Raw genomic sequence first — 27428 nt, 5'->3', positions numbered from 1 at the left:
TTTAAAATATCAAATTAATATAATCTAATTTAATTTTTAAAAATTAGTCAAATGACTCTCAAAAAAGCATTACAACTTACAATAAAAAGAAACGGAGTAAAAATCTTTAATTACGTGTTCAACTCAGCCGGTCAAAACAGTAGTAGTGATTAATTAATGTAAGATCCTTTTGGAACATAATCATCTTTTAAGTGCCTATTTAATACTCTACGAAATAAACTAATTAAGTACACTAATCTCAAAGACCCATATCTGTTTTTCTTTCCCCAAGACAGGTAAGTGTAATTTTCATGGTGACTTTACTTGTTATTACTTATTGAACTGAAATTCACCAAAGAGGAAAACCAAAACAAAGTGAAGGTCTTTAAGACACACATGCTTTTCTACAAGTGTAGATAGAAAAATAACAACCTTTCTTATTCTGTTTTATGTATTTTATAGTTTGATTAAACACGTAATGAAATAAGAAACACTTTTAATGTAGTATAAATACACTATTTAAGTAAGTATTTCTATAACTTCTCGAAGAAATTTACGATCAAACAAGTAACTATTTTGAAATAACTTTGTGAGACTAAGAAGAACTTTCAGATTAATAGAAAGAAAGCTTAATTGAAATGAATAATAATTTTTCTTCTATGAGTTACTGTCTATGATTGGCCTCAATGATAGAATCAATCGAGAGAACTGAGAAGACTTAGAGAGACGTAGCCTTCTAAGACTTTCTTCTCCAAACAGCTTACGAATAGTTTTCTGGAACTTACCATGAGAAGCATTATAGTAACTTGTTAAAAAAACCTCATGATAGTTTTTATTCAATCTTGAATAGAAAGTTAATTTAGTTTATTTATACTTTGATAAAAATAATTAATTTTTTTTCTCTTCTACTTTGTTTTAAGTAAAAAACGTGTGGGAAGATAGATAGTGGGACCAGCAGTGATATTCATGCAAAGGTTTCACACGGAATCAGAAACAAAATCAACTTTAACCAGCCTGTTTGTTTGTGGTGTGGTCCATGGTACAAATAAGAATAATTTTACTTTCTTATTATTATATACCTATAAATAAAAGGGAAAGAGATTCAGAAGTATGTGACAATTATAGTCATGCCTTTTTCTTCCATTTGCTAAAAAGCAGTTGCATCTCTCACTTGTAGATCCAGTTCTCAATTGCTTAATCTCTTTCTCCTTTTTGGTTTTGCTTTTTCAAGCTTATCACTTCACTTTTTCATCTTCAATTATTCTACTTAATTACCTCCAGTAGGTGAAGTCATGGAGCAACAGATGGTGGAGTATCATCCTTTAGATCAAGGATCTAAAATGGAGGATACGGAGAAGCAAAATTCTTCACCAATTCCAATTAAAAGTAGAAAAAAGGGTGGACTAATTACTATGCCTTTTATCATAGGTAATTTACATTTTTAGGGATTTTTTTTAAAATTATTAGAGGTGATTTGTAATTATGTAAGTTTATTTTGAATTGTTTCAGCAAATGAGGCACTGGCGAATGTGGGGAGCTATGGGCTTTTACCAAATATGACATTTTATCTTATGAGAGATTACAGGATGGAGGTTACTCCTACCCAAAATCTTCTGTTTTTCTGGTCAGCTGCTACCAATTTCTTGCCTATTGTTGGAGCTGTTGTTGCTGATTCATATCTTGGTCGATTCCTTACTATTGGACTGGGTTCCATCTTCAGTTTCCTGGTAATTAACGCTAACCTTAAAACTAATTAATCTTTTGTGTTTTAGAGTTGCCGATTTCATCTTCTTCTTCTTGTTTTGGTCGAGGGACAGCTTGATCTGATAGCGATGTCGAGGCGGAGCTAGTTTTTTAATTTTTATGATTTAGTGAATCTTATAAATATTGACTTTTAAGTATACCGTAATTGAATTCTGAATTTACTATAGGTAGCTACTTGCTCCGATCCAAAATTAAATGAATTTCTGACACTTTTTTTAGTATTTATTTAAAATGAATAAATGTATTAATTTGTTTTAGTCCGGCTGATTTTTTCAACTATCTAGTTTTAAGAAGAATTTGACAAATTATGATTTAATTAATTAACTTTTAATTAGTTAATTGAAGTGTCATTAATTAGTAACATTTAAAGGCGTCACATCTATAAATACTGAAGTATCTAAATTGTTTTAACACAAATATACTTTTATGTTGACCTCTAATAATTAATGGATTTATCAGTTTTAAGACTTTTTTTGAATTTTACAGTCTAACTTGGCTTCTTTTTTTTTTTGGGGTGCGGGTGTGCGGGGTGGGGTGGGTGGGTAATATTATGGAATCACCGCTTTTCTACTTTAATTAAAAATTTAAAAGATGTGTAAGTTTTGTCCGTTTCACTGACAATTTTTTTTTTTACTTTATTTTAGAGTTTTTTTTTTCACCTCTGTGAATGGAATTTAATATGTTTCCGAAGAAAGTGCTAATACTTGCTAAACTTCCTAATCCTGACAAATATTAAAATTTTCAGTTTCGGTTAGTAACGTCGGAGAATCCAATGCAGTAAAAAGTTTTGAAAACTAATGTCCTTATTATCTATCCTATTCGCTGCTACAAATATTTAATTTTAAGAAAACAACTATTTCGATCAAATGGTAAAGTTGTCTGAGCCTATAGGCCATGGTAGAATTTAACAGCAGTTCTCTCTTTTGTTACCCTACTTTCAGCAAAATGAATAAAACCTTTTTATGTTCTCACCACTTCAACTTATGTACTTTTGCAATTGTGGGTTTAGATGGTAAATATCTGTTCTAATTTTAGTGATTTTTCGTACGCCAAAAATTAGTTAAGTTGGACCTGTTGATTATACAGTGTATCTGGCTATGCTCATAAGACGAGGATTGTAGTTAACTTGCCTACTTTTAACACTTCAATGCGCTCTTTGTCGCAGGGATCAGCAGTGTTGTGGTTAACAGCAATGATTCCAAAAGCAAGGCCTCCGCCTTGTAATCAATCAGGACAGGCTTGTAAATCTACAACGCCATCACAATACATGCTCTTGGTTTTCTCGTTTCTGCTCATGTCAATTGGTGCTGGAGGTATAAGACCATGTTCTTTAGCCTTTGGTGCTAACCAGTTTGACAAGGGACGTAATGATCCCAACAAGAAAACGGTGTTGGAGAGCTTCTTTGCCTGGTATTATACTTCATCCATAGTCTCTGTTCTGATTGCCATGACGGGTATCGTTTACCTTCAAGACAGAATGGGTTGGAAAATAGGTTTTGGAGTTCCTGCACTCCTCATGTTCTTAGCTGCGCTGTTTTTCTTCCTTGCTTCTCCGTTTTATATCAAGCCAAAGGTTCGCTCAAACGTGTTTGCCAGCTTTATACAAGTAATTGTTGTTGCCTACAAGAATAGGAAACTCCGTTACCCCAATCAGAACTCTGATTACCATCGCAAGAATGGCTCAGGACCTCAAATGCCAACGCAGAAATTGAGATTCTTAAACAAAGCTTGCATCATTAAAAGCCCTGAAGATGTTAAGCCAATTGGAGTTGCAGCCCATCCATGGAAACTTTGCACAGTGGAGCAAGTTGAGGAGCTAAAAGCCCTCATTAGAGTCGTGCCATTGTGGTCGACGGGAATCATGATATCAATAAACTTGAGCCAAAGTTCATTCCCTCTACTACAAGCCCAATCCATGAATAGACATCTAACTAAAGGATTCCAAATTCCAGCAGGGTCATTTGGGATGTTTTTGATGATTGCGTTGACAGTATGGGTTTTTCTCTATGACCGCGTGATGCTTCCATTGGCATCGAAGATCAAAGGACGACCAGTTCGTATAAAACCTATAGTCAGAATGGGTCTTGGCATATTCGTCTCTTGCATGTCCATGGTAGTGTCTGGTATTGTGGAACATGTTCGACGAAAAAGAGCAATCAATGAAGGGCTCTTGAACAACTCACAGGGGTTGGTGGAGATGTCAGCATTGTGGCTCATTATACCAAACAGTTTAAACGGGATAGCAGAGGCATTCAGCGCGATCGGCTCCACAGAGTTCTATTATTCGGAGCTCCCAAAGAGTATGTCAAGTATTGCATCTGCTCTTTTAGGACTGGGAATGGCAGTGGCAAATCTTTTAGCAAGTGTGGTTTTGAGTGCTGTGGATAAGTACACCAAAGGAGAAGGGACAGAAAGTTGGGTTTCAAGCAACATCAACCAGGGACACTATGAGTATTACTACTGGCTTCTTGCTGTATTGACAGCTTTCAATCTGGTTTATTTTGTGGTTTGTTGCTGGCAATATGGACCCTCTGCTGACGTTGACATCACTAAGAGAATGATGGAGCCTAGTGATGATGAGGGGGATGATCATCCACAGAAGAATATCTCTAGACATGACTCTTAATTCCCGCTAGGCTACTCTTATTACATTGTCTATATACTTAGTACTAGTATTTATACTGAATTGCTGTTACCTTTTTAACGACTAGTGGATTATATTATTAATTATATTGTCAACTTTTTTTTCGATGATTTGACAAGTATGCTTATTACATTTTTATTTAATTAAAGAGTCAAAATATGCAAACTAAGAAATTACAAACAATACCTTCTGGTAGCACTAAACATGAAGCAATATAATTAATTATATTGCTCCTAAATGAAAGATCATAACATCAGAAGAGTTACCCTCCAACATTCTAATTAATTAAATTCTACCCTCATATATAGACTATTATTTTTACAAAATAATTTGATTGAGAAATGAGTTTTCTCCTGCACATTTATTTACTTTCCACTATTCCATTCTGCTGACCATTTAAACTTATTTTGGATCATTAGCCAGTTTTCTCTTCAGCTCCTTTTTTATTACATAAAATAAAAATACAAGTTCCTACATTTTCTTCTTGCTCATAGAAATAGAAACAAAAAAGGCTATGACAATACAATACTATAAACACAAAATTCAATTGCCAAGAGCAAAATCTTCGTTATTGATAAGCTAAATGTCATACGCGATTTAACAAAATTCAAATTGCAACCATTTGTCAATCTCAACAACGCCGAATCACATTTTGATTGGGCTATCGCATATAAAAATACAGAGAATGAGAATTATTGAAATTTTACAAGGTTGGATGAAGAACAATATTAACTTACCAGAAGAGAAAACCCGAAAGGTAGGGTTTATAGGTGATTAACTTAAATGAGCTCATGTTTTTATGCACATCCATTGAAATGCCGGCCGGCTCTCTTCTGTTTGCCTTTCACGTCTCTCTCTCTCTGAATTCAATATCGCCGCCGGTCTGGTGATCGGAAAATTTTTGCACGTCGACCGATTATGAAGTGGTACGGTTAACTGGTAGTATGTATTTGAATCTTTTCCTTTTATTTATTTATTTTAATTAAAAAATACTTAGATCTTTCCATTTCCATTTCACCCTTTTCGGAATTGGAAAGTTGCACGAATTGTTGAATTTAATCCATGTTAACTTCAGTAAGTATGTCAAAAATGTTTTAATACCTTGCATTGTTTTGATTAATTAAAACCAAATTACTCATTTTAAATTTAGATATGTGTTACTTATCCAAATAAGAATTGGAGAAAATGAAGATAAAAGCAAAATCTGAACAAGTAATGAAAAGCATGAGGGGAAGCAAAATGAAAAATTTATGCAATTTTCACACTTTCTTTCTTATTGATTTCTGGGGCAGTGACATTCTTGAAAGAACTCTATCCGAACCGAATTAGCATTTTTTAAAATAGGGCTAGATCTCTCCAGCTAAGCTGGGCAAATTTGGTGGGATTTTTTATTATTTCCTTACAATAAGATTCACCATGTAAGATAGCAAGAGAACAACATTTAACAGTGCTTGTTTGTAAGAACAAAAAAAAAACTAACAGGGCGTAGAGCATTTCTTTCAGTAAATTCAATTATGCAATTGAAATGGAACAATATTCCAACCAGGTGCTTGAATTAAAGGATATAAACTTCAACAGGATTTGGTAAAAACTAAAACTTACAACCTTAATTTAAACAATAACACAAATCAGTACTCTTCAATTTACTTGTACATGGATTGTACTGAGGGAGCTTGATTCATTTGCTGGTTTCCATACTGCTGCTGAGCAACTATGCCATTCCAACCTGCATTAAGTTTTACAGACCCATGTTAACAATTTGCTTCACTTTAAAATGCTACTCTAATAAGTTAATAGAGGTGTATCTAGATCAATTTCTGTGGATTTAACTGAACTCATTGTTTTTGACTTGAAACTATTTGAGAATCATTTGGAATGCATACATATAATGAGATTATGCTCATTCTGAACTCACTGACTCGAGTTCATGGATTTGTATGTGACTAAGCAGAACCATAATATATAGGAAGGACGATTTCATACCTAGAGCTGGATCAAGTCCTCTAATACGAAGCTCTCTGAACTCTTGACAAAGTGAACAAAATGGACAAAAGATGTGAGAAACTACATCTGAATAGGGAGCTTCCACTAGATTGTACCTCTGCCTCAGCTTTGTTCTGTACTTGGAACCCAAGATCCATTGAGAGCAAAAAGCAGGAATCATCAAAAGGTACATAAAAGACCCCAATGGACAAGCTGCAACCACCATCCAAAAATCACAAAGAATTAACACACTTCTTTTACCAGGCAAATTGGATAGATTTAGTCAATTAACTTACTCATTTCTCCTGCATCTTGAACTTCAGCTATCTGTCCGAACGTCACACACGGTAAAAACGATGTCATGGTAGCTGCACAAACAACAATGTTAAATATAAATGGTAGGGTGACAACCAGCAATCCAGCATAAAGCTAGTTAATCTATGGGCTATCTTACTAACGGTACAAAATGTTGAAGTTCTACATAATTTCACCCCATGATAAGACATAATTGTCACCAATTAAGATTGTGATTGTATAGCAGGAAAAGTCTACATACCATTAGTTTGGTCCATATGACAATCAAATAAGCCAGTGCTCCATGGAGTTCCTGTTAGTGTTGGTGTATATACTCCTTGGTATGAGGTAGCTGGCACACCGCCGACTGGCTGAGGAGTTTCAACTTCATTAGAGGAATCAACTCTTCCCATTGTATCTGAAGCTTTGGAGTCTGAGTAGGAAGAAGATAAATGAGGTCCTTTCTTATGCTATGTGAATGATTTGGTCATATAGTACTTGATAAGTAAGGAGTATGCGTGGACTTTGAATAACTAATCAATTAAGATGCTTCAAATTTGCAGCAGTCAACTGATTAAGTAATCACAGAATTGGAAAGGGGGACATTTCAAATCAAAACTATTGTATTATAAGTTGATTCCAAGCCAAGTTGGCTGAGGTGTCCACATGCCACTAGCCGATATTTGTGGCAAATTGTACACTGGGAAGTCATAGGTAGAATGTCCCCAGCCTGTAAGTTTGATGCAACGAGTGATTTTTTCAAATTTCATTGTAACAGTCTAGTGTGAATGTGATAGTTGAAAGTTTCAACTGTATCGAGAGATTGTGACTAAAAGCTAGTTATACAATAGTCAACTTTTGATAGAGGAAAGGAATGAAAAACTAAATATATAATATATACTAAGATGCTTTATCACAAAACCATGTAAGCATCATTATTACATTGATGTCAACTCATAACCAAATTGTACCCTTTGTACAATAAGATATCGATAACTGATATCAGAATATACCCTTAGAAAATTGTATAATCACGATGACCACCGTTGACCAATTCTAACACACCAATGCAAAATGACATGGATAAGGCGGTAATTGTACCCTTTGTACAATAAGATGTCGATAACTGATACCAGAGTATAGCCTTAGAAATTGTATAATCACGATGACTACCAATGACCAATTCTAACACGCCAATGCAAAATGACATGGATAGGGCGGTAATTGTACCCTTTGTACAATAAGATGTCGATAACTGATATCAGAGTATACCCTTAGAAAATTGTATAATCACGATGACTACCAATGACCAATTCTAACACGCCAATGCAAAATGACATGGATAGGGCGGTCTTGACTAGCTGGCATTTTGAGATATTCTGGAAAAAAATAATAATAGAATACAAGGGAAGTAATGACAGGTTAAAGAAGTTTTCATTGTTGAAGCCATCTTCTCCACCAACTCAAGGAAGATGTTCCTCCAGGAGGTGGCGTAAGGACATCGAGCATGGTTTCTTTCTCCTTTGGGGTTAATGGAATTCCTCGAACGAGATTCAAAGCCATAATGTGTACATTGGTCTTCTGTCTGTGCTTTTTGTAAGCCCACAAACCTCCAGCAGCACCAGCAACTAGTAGCTGCATCAAGAAAATTTCAAACAACTTCAGTGCTTCTGTCTATTAATACAATCTTTGAAAGAGCAAGGCAGAAGTGGATAACAAACTTCAACTAACCGGAGAGAGCCATAAAGCAGCCGTCTGCATATCAAATTTTGGGGCATAAAGTACTGTTTCACCAAAATCATCCTCAAGCTTTGTGTAGATTTCCTTGTCAGACTTTCCAGCTTTAATTTCATCTCGAATTAGCTAAAAAGATGACCCAAGTCAAAAAGCACTCCCAAAAGTTGGAATAACTTAGGCATGGATACAAGGACAGTCCAAAGAACTTATATGCAGCTCCTCCATTTTTTTTCATTTTTCAAAAAAGTTTGATAACTAGAACAAACATACAATTAATTGGCAAAAAGAGTATCTGATTAGATAAATGAAAATACCTAAAGCCACATGATGCAAAGCAAAGAGGACTTTTCCTAAATGAAAAATGCACTTCTGTGTGAAGACCATTCTACTTGAGTAATGATAATTTAGGTAATTAGTTAGTTGGTCCAAAAGACGGTAGAATTACGATATTACACTCTCATAGGAGCAAACCTAATTAAAAAACGAAATATCAACCATAAAACTCAGGAAGTCTTGGTTTTTGCACTGGGATTAACTCTTCATCCATCAAAAGCGATCTCACAAACAAAGAAGATTAAGTGCCCATTGGATAAGCTTATAAGTCAAAAACTAAAAACTATAAATAGGGATACCCTACTTTTGGCTTATTTTTTAATTTTTTCTGAAAGGTGAGTGCTTAAAAGCACTTTTTTACCTTTTCCAAACACCTCCAAAACTAAAACAGTGCTTAAAAGCCAAGAGCACCTAAATAAGCTAATCCAAACACCCCCTAGGTCGTTTTCTGTGCACACAAACAAACTGATTCCTTGATAGTCCAGAATACACTTTCTTTTTTTATTCAAAAAATGATGGACAATCCAGAAATAGCATATCCAATTGGTTCACGAAACCAGACCATAGAAGAGGTCAATAACGATATAGACCGACTGAAAGAGTACCGTTTAATCATTACAAGAACACATCGGAAAGAACTAATTGAAGCAGGGAAAATAAATGTCGGTGATATGGGGACAACTATTATTGTCTTAAATGTAAAAGGAAGAACTCAATGCCTTCAAAAAGGTAATATCATGGCAACTAGTTTGTTTACTCACTTTACATCAGCGTATTTAAGCTCTCGCATAACAATGTAAACTCACAACCATTTATGTGGTGGTGGGACTGTTTCTTATTTTGTGCCAAAGCAATTTATAAAACACATGCTGAAACAGGTAAAATCAATGGGCATTACTTAAATGCTACTACAGGTACTGAGGTACATGTGAAAAAATGATCAAAAGAGCCGTACTTGATAACGAATTGGATGTTCCAATCATTATGCGTGACTACTTAAGGGGGAAATCACAACAAATACTAGCCTGGCTCATTATCGCCAAGATAATGATCTACTTCATATCCACTGTGCAACACATGCGGTTATTGATAAACAGAAGAATCAGTTAACTTCTAAGTAAAATACTTTGATTATATCTGTGGAGCAGTTTCCTGAAACTATTTGTTATCTAGAAACTTAGAGCCCAAATTACAGCACAACCCTAAAAAATGGTATTAATATATACACAAACTATTGACAATGTTAAGGGTGATGAATTTCATCTCACATTGTAAATTTGCTTCCTCCATTTAGATTACATACTACTTCCAGTTATTAAAAATAGAACCTACATGTTCTGCTTGTGCTCTGATCAGCCATCAATTATATAAGCCTGTGGCCTTTCTAGGAATGTTTCATTATTATTTAAAATAGGCCTTAAAATTTCAACCCCAAAAAGAAAAAACCTATACATATGGTCTTTCTACACATATTTACTGGAAATGTGGAAACTAGTCATAAAGACCCCAAATTTTGAGTGTTTGACAGATATGAGATACGGGTCTAAATGGAGTAACATGGTTAGTGGGAATTAGACCTCAACCAGCTTAAAATTGAGGGTGGTTGTTGTGGAAACTAGTAGAAATAGCAACAAGGCGGGGCAGATGCAGGTGGCCGGGTTCAAGCTTATGTGGGGTAGGTTAAAACATTTTAATAAAAGGTTAGTTTTGATCTGTTGCTAGCAGTTGTATCAAATCCTTAACCCAAAGTTCTGTGTGGTGCAGTGCAGGTTGAAAGCATGAATGCTACGGGGGGCAAATGTATTATTTATAGTCATTGGCCTTTTCCTCTGTACAAAAATATTGGCCATAACTGATGTTACTCTCCTTTGTACCTACAAACCAAACCGCCAAAGCAACAACCAAAAAAAAAAGAGCCAAGCGGACAGAAACAAGTTAAACAATTAAACTTCCACTGTTTTCAGCAAATTCAGCTGAGGATTTAGGGATGTTAACCCCTCTTCACACTTCAGCTTCAATTCCATTTTTGACTTTTCGTGGGAAGAAGAGCCTGGAAAGCCTCGTCCATGTACTGACCTTATCCCTCTTCCAAACTCCATTAATTTCAGTGAGCCCAAATTATGCTTAGAGCCACCTCCTAGGCTTTACATGGAATCTACCTAAAGTTCTTCCCCCACAACTGCTTTCGGTGGGGCTTATATTACCATAAAAGGATGACATGGAGTGAAAATGGTCAGAAAGCTTGCTTATGTTTTCCTTCTTTTTGCATCAAATGCCTTCTCCATCAAGCGAAACTAGTGATGCAAATGCGAGATATGTAAGAATAAGACATACCTTCCTGAGGAGAATGGCAATGTCAGCTTGAGAATCTTCAATGGACTGACTGCCACATTCTGTACACCTGACGTTGTGGCTGATATTTCTTGCTCTCGCCTCTACTAACCTCTCCTTCGTCACCTGATCCTCTTCCCCCTCCATAGATATATGTAACCAAGCTTTCCGTTCAACAGCAAAGTTTCCAAACAAGCTGTAAACAAGTGACCAAATACGAAGTTAATCTAACACCTAAATTTTCAGCTACACATTTTATCAAACACCTCACATGCACAATACCCGGCTGCACCAAAACAACACAGTAATGCACAAATAGTATTTCTGGGTGGCAAGTAACCATGTGTAATAGCAAAAGTATCCATTGAACTGTAACAAGCATCGAAATTCACTATATTTCAGTCGAGAACATATTTGGCCTTTTATGTCTGGATTATGTAACTTAGCATTTTGAAAATAAAAATAAAAATAGCAACGTAAAACTTCACAAAAATATCAAAAAGGGGAAGAAAATTATAGAAACAAATCGAAAGACCCACCAAGTTTGAAGCTTTACTTGAGAAAAAACAGTAGATACCTGTAATGGGAGAAGAGCAATGGCGAGGCTGGAAAGAAAATGGCGGGTTGGACGGGTCATTAATGTTTGGGCCAAATATTACTAATTATGGGCCTATAAACCAAATAAATCACCCAGTCCAATACTTACGTCCGGAAAACCCGAAAGGCTTGAATTACGCTGCGGCGGCTAATGGGTAGATAATTTAAGGAAAAATTACGTGAACTAGAAAACACTTAATGCTTATTATATATTTAAGTTATTGTTTCAATTAATTATTAAATGTGGCTACAATTTAATTAATTTAGTTATTTAATTTGTATAATTCGATTCCTAATAGTATAAATTTAGAATTTGTATGTGCTTACCCTAGCTATCTGTATATGATTTGTTGATACATTTGATTGTATAAATTCATAATTTGTATATAATTATCCCGTCTGTATATGATTTATTCATACATTTGATTTGTATAAGTTCTGAAAAATTCTTAAATGTATAAATAGAGATTTTTTTTTATATTTACCAAGTTTGTATATTGGCAAGCAAAATATATACAAAAGAAGTTCTGAAAATTCATAAATGTATAAATATAGAATTTGTATATACTTACTTTGTTTGTATATTGACAAGCAAAATATATAAACAAAAATACATAAAGCAAACAAAACTATAGCTATATATAGCATAACTAGACAAATTATAGCTAATGAACATAATTAAGATACTTATAATAGCTATTTGTGAAATTTCCTTATTTAATGAACTGATAATTTATATTTATTAATTATGATTAAGTAAAAATATATATATATACACACAAATTTAGAAAATATATTTAGGTTAAATGGACTCCCCCTCAAAGCAATACCTACAAACTCAATACTGATGGTGCAGTGCCTAAGCAGCCTGGGGTGGGAGGATTAAGAGGTGTAATCATAAATCACAATAAGGAATGGGTCACTGATTTTATCAAATCATGTACACATACCAGTATGGTGCAAGCTGAACTCCTTGCAATCCTTTTGGTTTAAGATTGGCTTGGAGTAGAAACTTAAAACCAATCGAGATCAACTCGGACTCCTGTCGGGCAATCTCAATGATTATCAATGTTTTAATAACATCATTTCTAAATGTACGTACTTAATGAGGGAATTGAAGGTCATAACTATTAAACATGTACTCAGGAAAGAGAATAATGTGGCAGATAGGCTAGCAAAAAAGGGTGTCATACATTCCTTTTTTGAAGTTTCTCTGGAATGTGCATTGAAAGTTTTTGAAGCAAACACACATGAAGCCCATCACATGGCTCTAAATGCTGTAACCTACAAGAAACAACTATTTACCTTAATCTATATATAACCCTCCTAGTTTTAACCCCCCCCCCCCCAAAAAAAAAAATAAAAAAAAATATCCGAGTAAACTCAGTGCACAAATGCAGAAACACTCATCTCCATCACTACAGTTTCTTTCTCTTCGTCTTTTATTTTTCAAAGAAAAAAGATAAATCTTTTTATTCTCATGTTATTCTACAATAATTTAATCAAATAGTATCCTTATGATCAGTATCATTAAATAATTTTTAAAAATAAATTTGTCAAAATCTTAAACAATGTTTATTCTGAATCAGAGGGAGTCATGGAAACGGAGTCAAATTTAAAATTTGTGTGTTTAGAATTTTAGTTCTTTCAAAGTTATTAATTCTAAATTAATACTTGATTTGTATATTCAATAATTTTTAAATATAAAATTAAAATTATTGAATTATTGTTGTGCCACTTAGCAACATTTATTGTTGACCGGAGGGAGTACTAACTAGCTTGCCAAACGTAAAAGAGTATTGTGTACTACTAACGGGTCCCAATTCATGTTTTAAATGTTTATTCTATGTAACAAAACTTGTATTTTATACAAATTTTCCATCTCTTCTTAATTTCTTTTTCAATATCTTGTCCATTTTTAGAGCATTGGAATATGACCATTCATAATAAATTCAATAATTCAAGTCTGGATTATGGGACATGTTTTCATCCTGAAATAAACTAGTCATATGTACCAATAAGAGAGAGAAAGTACTCTACTATATAGGGGTGTACATGGATTGAGTTGGTTCGGATTTTTTACAAGTCAAACCAAACCATTTGTGTCGGGTTATTAAATCTATAAACCAAACCAAACCAATAAAATTCGGGTTTTTCGATATCAATTTTTCTCGGATTTTTCGGGTTTTTCTGGTTTTTTCGGGTGTTTTCAGATTTTTCGGATTTTTCATAGTATCTAATAAAAAGAACAAAGCAGTGCTTCTTAAAAAGAGTTCTAGTACAAAATATCAACATATAAGATGGAGGTAGAACACTGTTTGAAGTTTTAACTTTATAATATAACTTTATAAGATGGGTTTTATTTGTATAATATTTAGATGAGCTTCTTAAGTCCAAATCTAAATGTAAGAAAGAAACAAAAATATGAAAAAATTTTAAAAAATATTTATAAATTATATTTTAATAAATATTTTCATGTATAACATAATTTAAAAGTAGTATATCTATAATCGGATCGGTTTGGGTTCGGTTTGACTTTTTTTAGTTAAAACCAAATCAATCCTATAATGATCGGGGTTTTTTTCCAAACACCAAACCAAGACAAACCAAACCACTAGTCGGTTTTTTTTTCCGGTTTGGTTCGATTTGTCGGTTTGATGCGGTTTATCGATTTGCCCTGTACAACCTTAACTGTATATATGCTATACGTAACCAACATATAATGAGATGGTAACTGATAAGCATTTCTTTATCTTTAATAAAAAATCTCAAATTTGAATTTTAAATATAAAATTGACTCTGTTAATAAGCATTTTACTCCTAACATAAAACTTTTCGATACAAATTCATATTTAATAAAATTTTATAATAAGAACACTCAACATCGAATAGATAACAAAAAAAAAAAAAAAAGGTTGAAAAGCTTTTGGGGACAGTTCAATAAGGGAGAAGAGACAAATGGAGGTGGGAAAATCTATAAATTAAAATAGGCATTGAATTTGTCAAACACAATAAGGGTGATATAACAAGCAATGGCCACATTAAAAGAAAGTCTCTTTATTATATATAGTGTGTGTGTTTTGGCCTTTGGGGCCCTAGTTATATCTTTAATATCTCTCTTGTCTTAGACTCCACAAACCAACAATATCATGAGACCTTTTGTTTTCTTACACTTTATTTTGGTTTCATTATTATCAGCTTTAGTGCCTTTATTTCTCTTCAACATTATTATTTTTTGATAGTTACTTTTCACCTGTCTTCCAAAACTAACATTCCCCACTCTTTTTCCCCATCTACTTTTTCCTCATCTAACCTTCTTCCTTAAGTCAATAATCAAAATATAGATTGCATGTATATATTCTTCATAAATGCACGTCTTTTCTCTTAGTTTTTTTTTTTAACCAAACGTTGTGTGGTAAACACTATAGCATAGTAGGTATGGATTTAGCGAAATTCAGTAACTTTGACTCAAATCTTGTATTGACTTATTTAACACATACAAACAATTTATTTAGAAACCAGTTATAAGCCAGAAGAATTATGATTTAGAACTCATAAGTTAAAAATCTATAGAACACATAAATGAATCACAAATAAATCTCCATCCTCCTACGAAATTAATTACTATATATGTTGTATGAATGAGTCACACGTGCCACTGAAACGTGCGATAAGATAATTGAAATTTCTTCATTTTCAATTAAATCCTTAGTTCATGTTGTGAAATGAATAATTCGCTGAATAATAATTGCATTACATAAAATACAAAAAGGCTTATAAAGGAATTACTCTCTTAACGGGCTCACCTGATGCAACTTAAAGACTTTTTAGACATCGGATAATTAAATTGAAAAAAATCACATGGGTCATGCATAATATACATATTGAAGTCCTAACTAATATGAATTCACACAGTGTGAAACCTATTAGAGAAGCGCTCCCCATCAAAACAATTCATTCTTTGGACTCAAAGGCGAGACCTCTATTTAAGAGGGAATGAAAACATAATCCATTAGGTATTACCAAATGAATCATTTTCACCAGAGTACTTTAAGAAAACATAATCTTGTACTCCATACATCATTATCACAAAAAAAACTAATTAATGTATATCTTTATGTGGCTGGGACAGGAGAGATTTGTTTGATGCAATTTGGTAGCATTTAATCCTTACTCAAAGCAAAAGAGTAATGATTTGCAATCCATGATAACCTAGAAAGATTTTCCTTTCCAATTTCTTGGCATCATCACTTCTCTAACTTCATGATGTATCTGGCTTTAACTGAAAAAAATAACACCCTTTATTGATCATTTACTCTTAGAAAAGGCTCCAAAGACTCCAAAACCTTGATTCACAAGAAAGTAAAAAACCATGATACTTGGATTGACACTTGAAACTAAAGCAAACAAGCCATCAAATGTACATAAACCGACCTAGTCCCATAAAACACAAAGCAACAAAAACATAAGTTAATTTAAGCACCTAATTAAAAGGTTTAATTTTCATTCTCATCTTTCATTGCAACCATTTTCAGGATATACTTAACTTTTAGGTCGGTGAAAAATCAACTTTTGATATTGGATAAAATATTAATTACCTTTAACTCTTTAGGTGGGTCATAAATGTGTTGATAAGAGGTAACAGATATCTTGTCGGATTGGTTGAGGTATATTAAAGTTGATCTGAAAAATCATGATTAGATATGTGAAGATGTGACTGTGCAGTTTACTGAGTTCTTGATAATTTATTAATTCATATTACGTGAATTTTTAAATATAAATATATCATTCAAATAGAAATTATCAATGTAGCTCTGCCCCTGACGAGGAATATCTATTAACCGTATGTATCAGACAGCCAAAATTGGAAATAATGTTTAAGAAAATCTTGAAAAAACTAAGGAATCTTGAAAGATTATCAATTTTTTTTAGATATGACATTGAATTGTATCTTGAGACAATGACAAAGTTGGCAATAACGTACCACCAGCACGTCAGTTAAAATAAAATCATGCACACTAACATGCAAAGGTAGTTGTGCCGACAAATCAAAGAGAATTTTGTTGATTTTTTTAATAGCAAATTTGAGTTAGATATTATTCTTTAATTTTACTACAATTATCGCTTTATTTCACTACATAAAAAATTTCTTTACTAGCAATTAATTAATAATAATAATTTAATTATCGTTGAATATGTATTTTTAGAGGCAATTAAAACTCTATGAAAATGTCCCTAAAGTCTATAGCAATATTAGATTCAATGACAATTAACTAATGCCGATAAAAAATTTAACACTCTTTGTTAATAATGTGTATATTTATTATCGTTAAAAATTATTTTTGTTGTATTGTTTGCTTTGTTCATTTTATTATTTGGTTGTTGTTTTTCTTTCCGTTCTGCTATGTTTACATTTATTTTTAGCTCAAACATCTCTAGTCTACACAGATAGACATAAAGTTTACGCACGTCCATTTTTTCAAGATCTCAATTATGAAATAATCTGTAGCCCTACATTTAAATGATTTGGGATTTTAAGACATTCTTATAGTATTCATAGGACTAAATAATCAAAGCGATTTGAAATAAATTTTATAACTGTTCTACAATAATTTTAACTTTTGACTAAGAAATTTCAAAAATTGAGTTTGTACCCCAGTTTTGTATAGAGGTTGTTACAATGAGACAAAAGAGTACAACTAATGTCGGTTTGATTGTTCAAAGAGTTTACTGTTTGTAAGTTAAAATCTAAAGCTACTAATTAAAAGCATTAGGACACGGATAACAATTTATTAACCGTACAAATGTCAATCGACGATCTGGTGATAGTCCGAATGAAATTCCTTCATATATACATTAAAAACTTTGAATTAATCAAATCGGAAATATTGTTGTAAATGAATTCCCAATAGCAACGACTATATAAAAAAGACTTACTACCCTATATTTTTTTAATGTCTTATCCGGTGTTTGATATTGTATTGAAATTCTAATTAAATTAAATTCACGCCGTATAAGATTAATAAAAGGGGGAAGGACTCTCTGTTAGGATTTTCTCTATTCCAACTTCAAAGCATCAACACAAACCTAAAACTTCAAATTAAGAATAAAGATATGTATCTTATTAATCCCATTTGTAATTCGCGACGAAAAAACTAACAATATCCTAGCTAGGACCCATTGATTTTGAACTTGCATACGTACATACATTACCTCTAGAGCTAGCTACTTCTTTCTTGTTCTTGTTTTCGGGTAAAATTTTTAGAGTAGGCCACAACTCAATAATTCTTCACGGGTTCAAAAAGAAATATATATAAAAAGTCATGATCTAAATAAAAAATTGGTTAAAATTACTTTATCGATCGGGTGTTTAAACTAAATCAATACAAACATGACATGTGTTGAAATATATACACTTGACCATAGTTAATTAGTTAAGATATAATTTTACTTTATATAATCACTTAATTATAGTAAATTGCAACAATTTGATGTTAATACTCCATGGATACACATAAGTATTTACCTAAGAATTGTGAGTTCAATTGACTCATCCCAAGTTACTCCTAGTCCTAGCTATGCTTTTCTTCTGCCTTATAAGGCTACATATAATTAAAACTTAATTAATAAGAATTCCCATCAATGGAGTAATTATTCATAAAAATGTGTACTAGTATTATTTATTTATTTTCTTTCCTCTCTCCTTGTTTGACTTGAAAATTGTTTTAAAAAAATTAGTCATATACTCTATATGTGACATTTGATCTACAGTCCCTAAAATGTCACGTGCGGGGCTTATTATTATGATTCTATGTATGTTGAAAGGATCATAGTTGGAAATCTAATTATTTATTATTTTAGAAGCTTAACATAAAATTAATTATTTTTACTATTTTAATATGTTTATCTTATTTTTTTTGATTCATTTAAAAAATAAATAAATTGTAACTCTTTCATTTTAATTTCCCGCATGACATATTTTAGATAATAAAATTAAAAAATATTTTGATATATTTAACATATTTTTATTTAAGACCACGTGTTTAAGATAATGAAATTAAACTACATTTCGATATATTATAAGATCATAAGATAACACGGAGGGAGTATATTTTTCTCCATCAACTTATCATATGCATCATGCATGACACCATTATAAATTCCCACATATTGAAACTAAAAACAATATAAAAAAGATTAGTAGTCTCCCACGTGGCGTTCTATTACAACTCTCAATTTGTTAGGTTACATTAATGGGAGATTCACTAATCACAATTAATTACCATTATCTTAACATCCCTACTCCCACCTAGCTAGCACCACATTAACCTTTGAATTAATTAGAAGCGGACAATGATGAACAGGATTATGGTTTTGGTGCGGATGAAAACAACTTTGTAAATAGCAATATGCAATAAGTAATAAATTCTTATGGTTAAGAAGTGTCTCAATAATATCCTCATTTTTAGTCAAGTAGTTCAAAACGTCTTCCCCACTAACAATTACTCCAATTTATAGGAAAACATATCAATTTTGCCTCTAAAATATTTGAAATGAGACAATTTTTGTAAAGAAAGATGTAAGCCATTAATTTTAAACGGATTCAAATATTCAAATATATATATATATATATATATATATATATATATATTAGACCTTCAATATATGTAAATAACTAGTTAGAGTCGACTATCATTCATATTCATGCGTGGCTAAAGAAAGGAAATTCATCATTATGACCAACAATTTTGTACATTGATGTTATGTTATCCATTTTCTGCGTAAAGACAATTCAATTTAACTAGCAGATAAAATAGTTGAAGTTTATGTGTATCCGTTCACACTAACTATAGGAAAACATTAAGTGAGCTTCAATACAATAACCAATTTAAATTTGTGATAAATAGATAATATTCTTTCATTCTTAAATAAAAATTTTGATTCAAGTTTTATATATAAATATATTTTTTTAAATATAAATTTAAACTAATCAAATTTTAATATACGATAAAAAATCATACCTAATGAAAAGTTATTAGTAGTTGAAGACCAAAATCATGTATCTAACAGTCAACTCCTACCAGCTCCATCCCCCCCCCCCCCAAACCCCCTATTTGTTTTGTTTTACATCCTTTAATTCATCTACGCCCCATTATTTCTCTCTTTCTCTCTCTTTCTTCTCCAATACGTACACATCCTACACTCAAAAAACTCACAGAGAGAAGGAAAAGATAAATTACAAATGAATCTCTCTTCACCATAATCCAATTCCTCTAACAGCAAAAACAGCACTGCCATGGGCGTTGTGGACATGTCGAATAATCATCCTCCTCCTTCTCATGAGACCAAAGATTTTTTTTCCTCTCCCGCTCTCTCTCTGAGTCTCGTAAGTTTTAATTTCAGCTTTGTTCATAAAATCCTCATTCGTTTTTTTTTTTCATTTTCAATCAAATTAGTATGTGCAGTGGCGGAGAATGAATTTTTATCTCACTATATACACGAAAAAAAATAATTTTATATATGCTGTGTGATTTCAAGCCCTTTCGGTTTTTCTAGCTCCTTCCTGAGTACGTGTTTCCGATTTTGTTTTATCGATTAATTTTTTTAATTTGAATTTTTGAAGGCCGGAATATTCCGAGATGGAGGCGGAGTGGGGAGTAGTGCCGGAAATATGGAGACGACGGAGGAGGTTGACGACGGAAGTGCGGCGGTGAGCAGAGGAGGTCGGCCGAGAGAAGAGACATCGACGGTGGAGATTAGCAGTGAGAATTCGGAACCAATGAGATCACGCGGTTCAGATGATGATTTGGAGCATGACGATACTTGCAACGAAGACGAAGAAGATCCAAACAACAACAATAAGAAGAAGAAAAGGAAGAAATATCACAGACACACTGTTCAACAAATCAGAGAAATGGAAGCGTAAATTTCCATATAATTCTTCTCACTAGTTTTACTTTCTTTTCTCTTTTTGTCTTAATTCACCGCTAGAAAATCTCTAATTTCTAACGAATGTTTCGTTACAATTCGTCCGTGATATGAATTTACACAAAATAATTAAATTAACAGTCAAATACGAATTAATTGATGAATGATCAGTGTTAGTTGGAATCAGTTGTGTCTTTTTTTTTTAAAAAAGATGTGTCTAATAAATGAAAGAAGAATAAAACACAAGAAAATGATAAGGCTTTGGAAAAAAGTTATGAGGCCAAACTAGATGCATGCATAGGGGATTATGCGATGAATTAATGAATTAAAACATGGATGGTATAGCTTAATGATAGAGTACTTCTGAGTTTATTTCATTGGAGAACAACTTTTTTCTTACAATTGTAAATCCCAAGTTTCTGAATATGAGCATAAGTTAGAAGGGCGGAGCTTCAGATTTGCTTATAGGTTTGAAATTCTATAGTTTTGATCTAAATTTTATATTTGCAGTAAGATTTATTTATGTATAAATTAAATAGTTTATTTGAAAACTCAATAAATTATATTTCTTTAGAATTCAAAACTCATAAATTCAAAATATTAATCCTGTGCAATGAGTTTTCTAATGCCATTTACTCATGAAAATGAATTTAATTTGACAGCTTATTCAAAGAGTCACCACATCCAGATGAGAAGCAAAGGCAGCAGCTCAGCAAGCAATTAGGCCTTCATCCGAGGCAAGTCAAGTTCTGGTTTCAAAATCGGCGAACCCAAATAAAGGTACTAATTCTTATTTCTGCTCTCCCTATTTTAATTTATGTGATAGTTTATGAGAGTCTAACAGTTCTTTTATATGATATTAAATATTTTGACTTATTAATACTGAAAAATAGTATTTTGTCGAGAAAAAATATCTTGAAATTGTCGACAATCATTGTTAATATATTTTACATAGATTTCAAATATGTAAACTTTACGGTCAAAATTAAGAAGTTTTAAATCTTGAAAAACAAATCACATATACTTTATCTGTTTCATTTTACTTGTCTTTTATAAAAAAAAATAGATATTTCATTTTATATGTCTAGTTTAACAAATCAAGAGAGTTTTTTTTTTCCCACCTAATAACCTTAGTAGTACTAAATAATGTAGTACTAAACAAATTTAGTAAAAATATAGCTTTTGTTAAAATTTTCTTAGGAGGGGTGTCGGGTCAGACCAAGTAATACGTAATAGAGAGAGTACATAATAAAACTTTATAATAAAAACAGTTCTGGAATAGTGAGGATCGAAGCAATGAATCTTTCTTGGATATGATTATAAATGCTCACACACCGTACGTATACCCCAGGGACAATGTTATTTTTTGTCCTAAGTCAAGTCTTGTTAATTAATTATTGAAAATAACAAATTTTTAAATTTTTGCAGGCAATACAGGAACGCCATGAAAATTCATTGTTAAAAGCTGAAATTGAAAAGCTTCGCGAAGAAAATAAAGGATTAAGGATGACGACTTCAAAGAATCCTTCTTGTCCTAATTGTGGATTTGCTAGCTCTAGCAATAATGCTCCTACTCTTCCTGCTGAAGAACACCAATTACGAATCGAAAACGCCAGACTTAGAACTGAGGTAATTTTAACATATAAAAATTTTATCTCCGAATTCACGATCAAAATTAAATTATCTATCTGACTCTTTAAATTTGAATTGTGCCACATAAATTAGAATAAATGGAGTATTTATTTAATCGACATGTTTATGTTAAATTGTGTACATCAATCAATTACCATTTTATCTGAAAGTTCAAATTGTTCAACAAAGCTAGTTTATTTTGAACTACAAAAAATGGTCAAATCTAGCTATTTATTTCTTAAAAATATAGTTGGTACATTTTAAACAAATATTTGGCCATGTTCTTATTTGGATTAAACACATACAAATAAATATCTTTTATCTTTTTACTTTTCGAGTGCCAATCATGAGATTTTGAATTTTTTTTTTTTTTAATTGCTTTGATATCACATTAAATTGTATGCTATAGTTACACATTTTAATAGTTCAAACATGTACTCCATTATTTCAATTTGCTTGTGTTATCTTACTTGTTAATCTGTTTATAAAAGAATGTCAATTTTATTTTTTACTTTCTTAATTTTAGTCTCAAGTCAAAATCAGACAAACAAATTGAAATATAAGGATTCTAATTTTGGAAATGCAGGTTGAAAAGCTTAAGGCAGCATTGGGAAAATACCCACTAGGGACATCACCAAATAGTTCCTCTTCATGTTCAGGAGGAAATGATGAAGAAAATAAGAGCGCTTTAGATTTTTACAGCGGCATTTTTGGTCTTGAAAAATCACGAATTATGCACGTGGTTAATCAAGCAATGGAACAAGTTAGAAGGATGGCTATTAGTGGAGAACCACTGTGGATCAGAAGCTTTGAAATTGGAAGAGAAATACTTAATTATGACGAATACATGAAGGAGTTTCCTCCTATAGACAAATCTGGCGATGTAAAGTCTAAGAGAATGTGTATTGAAGCTTCCAGAGAGACAGGAATTGTATTCATGGAGCTCCCTCGACTTGTTCAGACTTTCATGGACGTAGTAAGTTTATTCAATTATTTTGACTTAATGACTCTTTTAATTTTTATATACTGATAGTGTGTAAAGAAAATCAAGCTATCAATCGAACATGTTAGTGTCGAGGCTTTCATCGAAACAAAGAGGGGTGTCTGTTGGCGTTTTTTAATATGTTAGCCAAGTTCAAGGGACAACTAAAAAAAAAATAACATAAGAAACTCCTAAAACCTCTCTCTAAAAATAGTATCACGAATGACCGGAAAAAGTGAAAACAAAGACCATATATAATTTGATCATTATAAAAAAATAAAAAAAATTATAAATATAAAATCTTTATACAAACATTACATCCATCCATCCACCCATGAATACCTACTAGAATAAATAGTGTTTAATTTGATATATAGTATATGAAAATTATTTTACACTATCTAAGTATTAGGGTTAGCCGTTAGCATAGAAAATATAGATAAATAAAAAGACCTTGAAAGCAAACTTGAATACAAGATATATAAATCTTGTTTATGTTAAATTTATTTTCTTATTGCTACAGAATCAATGGAAAGAAATGTTCCCATCCATGATTTCAAAGGCTGCAACAGTAGACGTGATTTGCAATGGTGAAGGTGCTAATAGCTGGGATGGCGCAGTTCAGCTAGTAAGTTTGAATTTTGAGAATCTATGGATAAAATAAATATGAGAAAAATCAATATAAATATTATAAAAACAATTAAAAAAAAGAGCCTAATACTTTCATACTTATCTTTGTGCTCGAATTCAAAATTTTGAATGCGCTTTTATTATATTTACCTCCACCTTTTAAAAAGGAAGATAATTAAGGATTTTGTCAATTTGTTCTTAATGACATTTTTTGGGGGGGTACAGATGTTTGCAGAGGTGCAGATGTTAACGCCAGTAGTGGGGACGAGAGAAGTGTATTTTGTGAGATATTGCAAACAAATGAGTGCAGGACAGTGGGGAATTGTGGACGTTTCTGTGGACAAAGTTGAAGGCAACATTGACGCTTCTCTCCTCAAATGCAGAAAATTACCCTCAGGATGCATTCTACAAGAACAATCCAATGCACACTGCAAGGTATCTTTCTTTACTAACCCTAATTATATACTCTCTCCCCTCCAAAAATAACTGTCATTTTAGCAAATAAAATGTGTCCCAAAATAATTATAACTTCAGAAATTCAACACAAAAAGTAGTACTTATTTCCGATTATATTCTTATATTAAAAAATATTTTTTTTCATAATATTGTTCAATTCTCAAGAAATGCTATAGTTGTGGCATCTACTTTGGATCTTAAGTTGGTGATTTTCACAACTTATATGTATGTATATAGTATTACCAGGACAGCAGTGGCATCTCATGTTTTTTCCCAAAAAAATTCCTTCAATTATATTTTATGTAGTTTGATTAGACATAAAATTTAAAAAAATAAAGGATTTAAAAAATAATAATTATACTCTTAAATTAAAGATAAGCATAAATATCAAAATATCTTTGAATCCTGTGGTTTTAATTCTTAAAAATGTCACATAAGATAATTGAAATTAAATATAAAAAGTGAAAATTAAAAACAAGACACATTAATGCCCCCCCCCCCCCCCAACCCAACCAACCAACTTTGTGGTATATTCCAGATTTTCTGCACACAATCTAAAGTCCTTATGGGCATACTAAATTCTAAAGAATTCCTGAGAGCACTGTAGGTAATTCGCTTAAAAAGGAGATGTGAGAAATTTTAATATAGCCATATTGGCAAATTGGAAGAACATAGAACATTAATGAACCCCCCCCCCCCCCCCAAAAAAAAAGAAAAAAGAAAATGAGAAAATGGCAGCATAGAATGTAGATATATTATACTTCGGTATTTTTTTAACATGTTATAACGGGTGACTTAACTTTATTTTTCAAGCTGCTAATCGCACTTACGACCTCTAGTTATTATTTCTTACACTATCAACGTATAAAAGTTGAACGTTGTCATGCTCAGGTAACGTGGGTGGAACACTTGGAGTGCCAAAAAAGCATAGTGGACTCTCTGTACCGTGTAATTGTCAACAGCGGCCAAGCTTTTGGAGCAAAGCGCTGGGTGGCTACTCTTCAGCAGCAATGTGAGCGCCTCCTCTTCTTCATGGCAACCAACATTCCTACCAAGGACAGTACTGGTAATTTATTAACACACCTTTTTTTTCGTGTGAAATTTTGGATCGATTTTTATGACGAAATTTATGTGTAAACGCAGGTGTTGCCACGCTTGCTGGTAGAAAAAGTATACTGACATTGGCACAAAGAATGACTTGGAGTTTCTACCGCATGCTTGCAGCTTCAAGTTATAATACATGGAACAAGGTCCCTAGCAAAACAGGCCAAGAGGATATTAGGTTGGCCTCTAGAAAGAACTTAACTGATCCTGGTGAACCCCTAGGCCTCGTTCTCTGTGCTGTTTCATCCATTTGGTTACCTGTCTCACGCAACGTCCTATTTGATTTCTTGAAAGATGAAAACCATCGCCATGAGGTTAGTAAGTTCAATTAGCTCTTGAATTACATATTTTGTTCTACCCCGTCGTTAGCAAATCGTCTCGTATTTGCCCTGCCCTTATGTTAATGAAGCTCCGCTCTCCATCATTAAGTGGATTACACATGCCAAAGTACTTCCTGAAAAAAAAAATCCAAATTTGCTGCTCTACTCTTGATTATACTTCAACTTAAAGCTCTCTTATGGACAAATACGAAACGGTTTGCTAACTACAATCTATGAATAACCGAAAGTATACAGGAGGGCAAAATTGAGTAGTATGAGATACTTTTGAGATTTTGACATTTTTAACGTCTTTTAATCGAAGTGGGATGTCATGCCAAATGGAGGTCCAGTGCAATCCGTTGCAAATTTATCAAAAGGTCAAGACAAAGGAAATGCAGTCTCAATCCAAGTGAGTACCTCTCAGGGACGTTTTGGTTTACCTCTCAATCCTTCTTTCTAATTGAAAATTTGAAATTACGTACTCTACTCAGGCAGTAAAATTAAGAGAGAACAACATGTGGATCCTCCAAGATACTTGCACCAATGCTTATGAATCCGCAGTGGTCTATGCTCCAGTGGACATTGCAGGCATGCAATCTGTTATAACAGGTTGTGACTCGAGCAATATTGCTGTGTTACCTTCGGGATTCTCAATCCTCCCCGATGGCCTAGAGTCGAGGCCTTTTGTTATCACTTCTAGACCAGAGGACAGAAGTTCAGAAGGAGGATCCTTGCTAACAGTCGCTTTTCAGATTCTAACTAGCAATTCTCCTACAGCAAAACTTTCAAAGGAGTCCGTTGAATCCATCAACAACCTTTTGTCGTGTACATTGCACAAGATCAAGACAAGATTCCAATGTGACAATGGATATTAATTCTTCTAGATAGAAAGATGCTAATTTCATTATACAGATGATATAGTTCTTTTCCTTCATCCTTTTCATCTGTTTCCTTCATCCTTTTTCATCTGTTTCCTTCATCCTTTTCATCTGAACAGGCTGATGAAAAGGATTCAGGAACAATGGGTTCTTCCCCCGTTATTGTAATTCCCCTCTCATCCAGATAGTAAAGGAAACTTGTTCAAACACAATAGTTTACATACTATAAGAATGTTCTTCATTTCATGTGTAATTTTCTTTCCTTCTCTTCTTCATGCTTTATGATCTATGTGCAGTGAATTTAAAAATTAACATGCTAACGTCCCTGTCCCCGTGCCCCCACCCCACCTTTTTTTTTTAAATGGCTTAGAATCACCCAACAACAACAACATATCTAGTGCAATCCCACTGGTGGGTCTAGGGAAGGTAGGATGTATGTAGACCTCTTACACCTACTTTTGTGGGGTAGAGAGATAGAGAGACTCGGTTTAGAATCAGCCAAGCTATATTAAACTGGATATAAGAAATGAAGAGCACCTACTACATTTTGCCAAATAAAGCATATCGAGAAAGAACTAAAACGTCAACCAACTATAAACAAACAACTTATGCTAATTCATGCAGTGAAGCAAATAAAACGGGTACAGCAAGGGTCGTGCTTTTAATCCTCCAAGCTACCAACAAATGAACTATATACCATTTGATCCCTCTATCAGCCAAAAAATATTAATTGTGATAAAATATATCATCGAGGGACATATTTACCCATTATTTAACATCAATGTAATTCAAAATATGGAATACCAGGTTTGTGCTCTAAAACTGGGCCCAAAACA

At 32.8% G+C, this 27428-nt stretch overlaps 4 protein-coding genes across 7 annotated transcripts; 2 read left to right on the top strand and 2 right to left on the bottom strand.

Moving 5' to 3' along the window:
* Window positions 1-1081: 1081 nt before the first annotated feature.
* On the top strand, window positions 1082-4497 carry LOC129894365 (protein NRT1/ PTR FAMILY 1.2-like). Its single transcript, XM_055970030.1, has 3 exons — window positions 1082-1407; window positions 1489-1706; window positions 2909-4497. Exons 1-3 carry the CDS (start codon window positions 1272-1274, stop codon window positions 4367-4369), a joined length of 1815 nt encoding a protein of 604 aa, XP_055826005.1. The 5' UTR covers window positions 1082-1271; the 3' UTR covers window positions 4370-4497.
* Window positions 4498-4944: 447 nt separating this feature from the next.
* Window positions 4945-7443, bottom strand: LOC129896376 (protein PLANT CADMIUM RESISTANCE 8-like). Its single transcript, XM_055972257.1, has 4 exons — window positions 6927-7443; window positions 6667-6738; window positions 6371-6583; window positions 4945-6113 (listed from the first exon to the last, which is right to left on the bottom strand). Exons 1-4 carry the CDS (start codon window positions 7075-7077, stop codon window positions 6031-6033), a joined length of 519 nt encoding a protein of 172 aa, XP_055828232.1. The 5' UTR covers window positions 7078-7443; the 3' UTR covers window positions 4945-6030.
* Window positions 7444-7539: 96 nt separating this feature from the next.
* Window positions 7540-11727, bottom strand: LOC129896375 (cytochrome c-type biogenesis CcmH-like mitochondrial protein). 4 transcript variants are annotated; one of them, XM_055972255.1, is made up of 4 exons: window positions 11643-11727; window positions 11069-11261; window positions 8396-8527; window positions 7540-8299 (listed from the first exon to the last, which is right to left on the bottom strand). In XM_055972255.1, exons 2-4 carry the CDS (start codon window positions 11210-11212, stop codon window positions 8099-8101), a joined length of 477 nt encoding a protein of 158 aa, XP_055828230.1. In that variant the 5' UTR covers window positions 11213-11261; window positions 11643-11727; the 3' UTR covers window positions 7540-8098. The 4 variants fall into 4 exon arrangements, with proteins under 4 accessions (XP_055828230.1, XP_055828229.1, XP_055828231.1 ...); XM_055972254.1 differs by lacking the exon at window positions 11643-11727 and adding an exon at window positions 11605-11640; XM_055972256.1 differs by lacking the exon at window positions 11643-11727 and adding an exon at window positions 11622-11637.
* Window positions 11728-19818: 8091 nt separating this feature from the next.
* Window positions 19819-26824, top strand: LOC129895866 (homeobox-leucine zipper protein GLABRA 2). Its single transcript, XM_055971637.1, has 11 exons — window positions 19819-20048; window positions 20286-20584; window positions 21253-21370; window positions 22019-22219; window positions 22809-23198; window positions 23728-23832; window positions 24060-24269; window positions 25182-25356; window positions 25434-25708; window positions 26037-26123; window positions 26206-26824. Exons 1-11 carry the CDS (start codon window positions 19959-19961, stop codon window positions 26587-26589), a joined length of 2334 nt encoding a protein of 777 aa, XP_055827612.1. The 5' UTR covers window positions 19819-19958; the 3' UTR covers window positions 26590-26824.
* Window positions 26825-27428: the final 604 nt, after the last annotated feature.

Source organism: Solanum dulcamara, chromosome 7, assembly GCF_947179165.1.
Source record: "Solanum dulcamara chromosome 7, daSolDulc1.2, whole genome shotgun sequence".
Lineage (NCBI taxonomy): Eukaryota > Viridiplantae > Streptophyta > Magnoliopsida > Solanales > Solanaceae > Solanum > Solanum dulcamara.
This window is presented reverse-complemented; position numbering and strand designations above follow the sequence as displayed.

Bases quoted from the DNA above. Each gene is read 5' to 3' on its own strand.
- LOC129894365 (XM_055970030.1), top strand. From the start codon at position 1,272: ATGGAGCAACAGATGGTGGAGTATCATCCTTTAGATCAAGGATCTAAA. The intron at 1,408-1,488 runs GTAATTTACATT...GAATTGTTTCAG, and splicing joins TACTATGCCTTTTATCATAG to CAAATGAGGCACTGGCGAAT. The intron at 1,707-2,908 runs GTAATTAACGCT...TCTTTGTCGCAG, and splicing joins GTTCCATCTTCAGTTTCCTG to GGATCAGCAGTGTTGTGGTT.
- LOC129896376 (XM_055972257.1), bottom strand. From the start codon at position 7,077: ATGGGAAGAGTTGATTCCTCTAATGAAGTTGAAACTCCTCAGCCAGTC. The intron at 6,739-6,926 runs GTATGTAGACTT...TTGTTTGTGCAG, and splicing joins TCATATGGACCAAACTAATG to CTACCATGACATCGTTTTTA. The intron at 6,584-6,666 runs GTAAGTTAATTG...TGGTGGTTGCAG, and splicing joins TCAAGATGCAGGAGAAATGA to CTTGTCCATTGGGGTCTTTT.
- LOC129896375 (XM_055972252.1), bottom strand. From the start codon at position 11,430: ATGGATACTTTTGCTATTACACATGGTTACTTGCCACCCAGAAATACT. The intron at 11,262-11,347 runs GTATTGTGCATG...ACTTGTTTACAG, and splicing joins TGTTGTTTTGGTGCAGCCGG to CTTGTTTGGAAACTTTGCTG. The intron at 8,300-8,395 runs GTTAGTTGAAGT...TTCTTGATGCAG, and splicing joins CTGCTTTATGGCTCTCTCCG to CTACTAGTTGCTGGTGCTGC.
- LOC129895866 (XM_055971637.1), top strand. From the start codon at position 19,959: ATGGGCGTTGTGGACATGTCGAATAATCATCCTCCTCCTTCTCATGAG. The intron at 20,585-21,252 runs GTAAATTTCCAT...TTAATTTGACAG, and splicing joins CAAATCAGAGAAATGGAAGC to CTTATTCAAAGAGTCACCAC. The intron at 23,199-23,727 runs GTAAGTTTATTC...TTATTGCTACAG, and splicing joins TTCAGACTTTCATGGACGTA to AATCAATGGAAAGAAATGTT.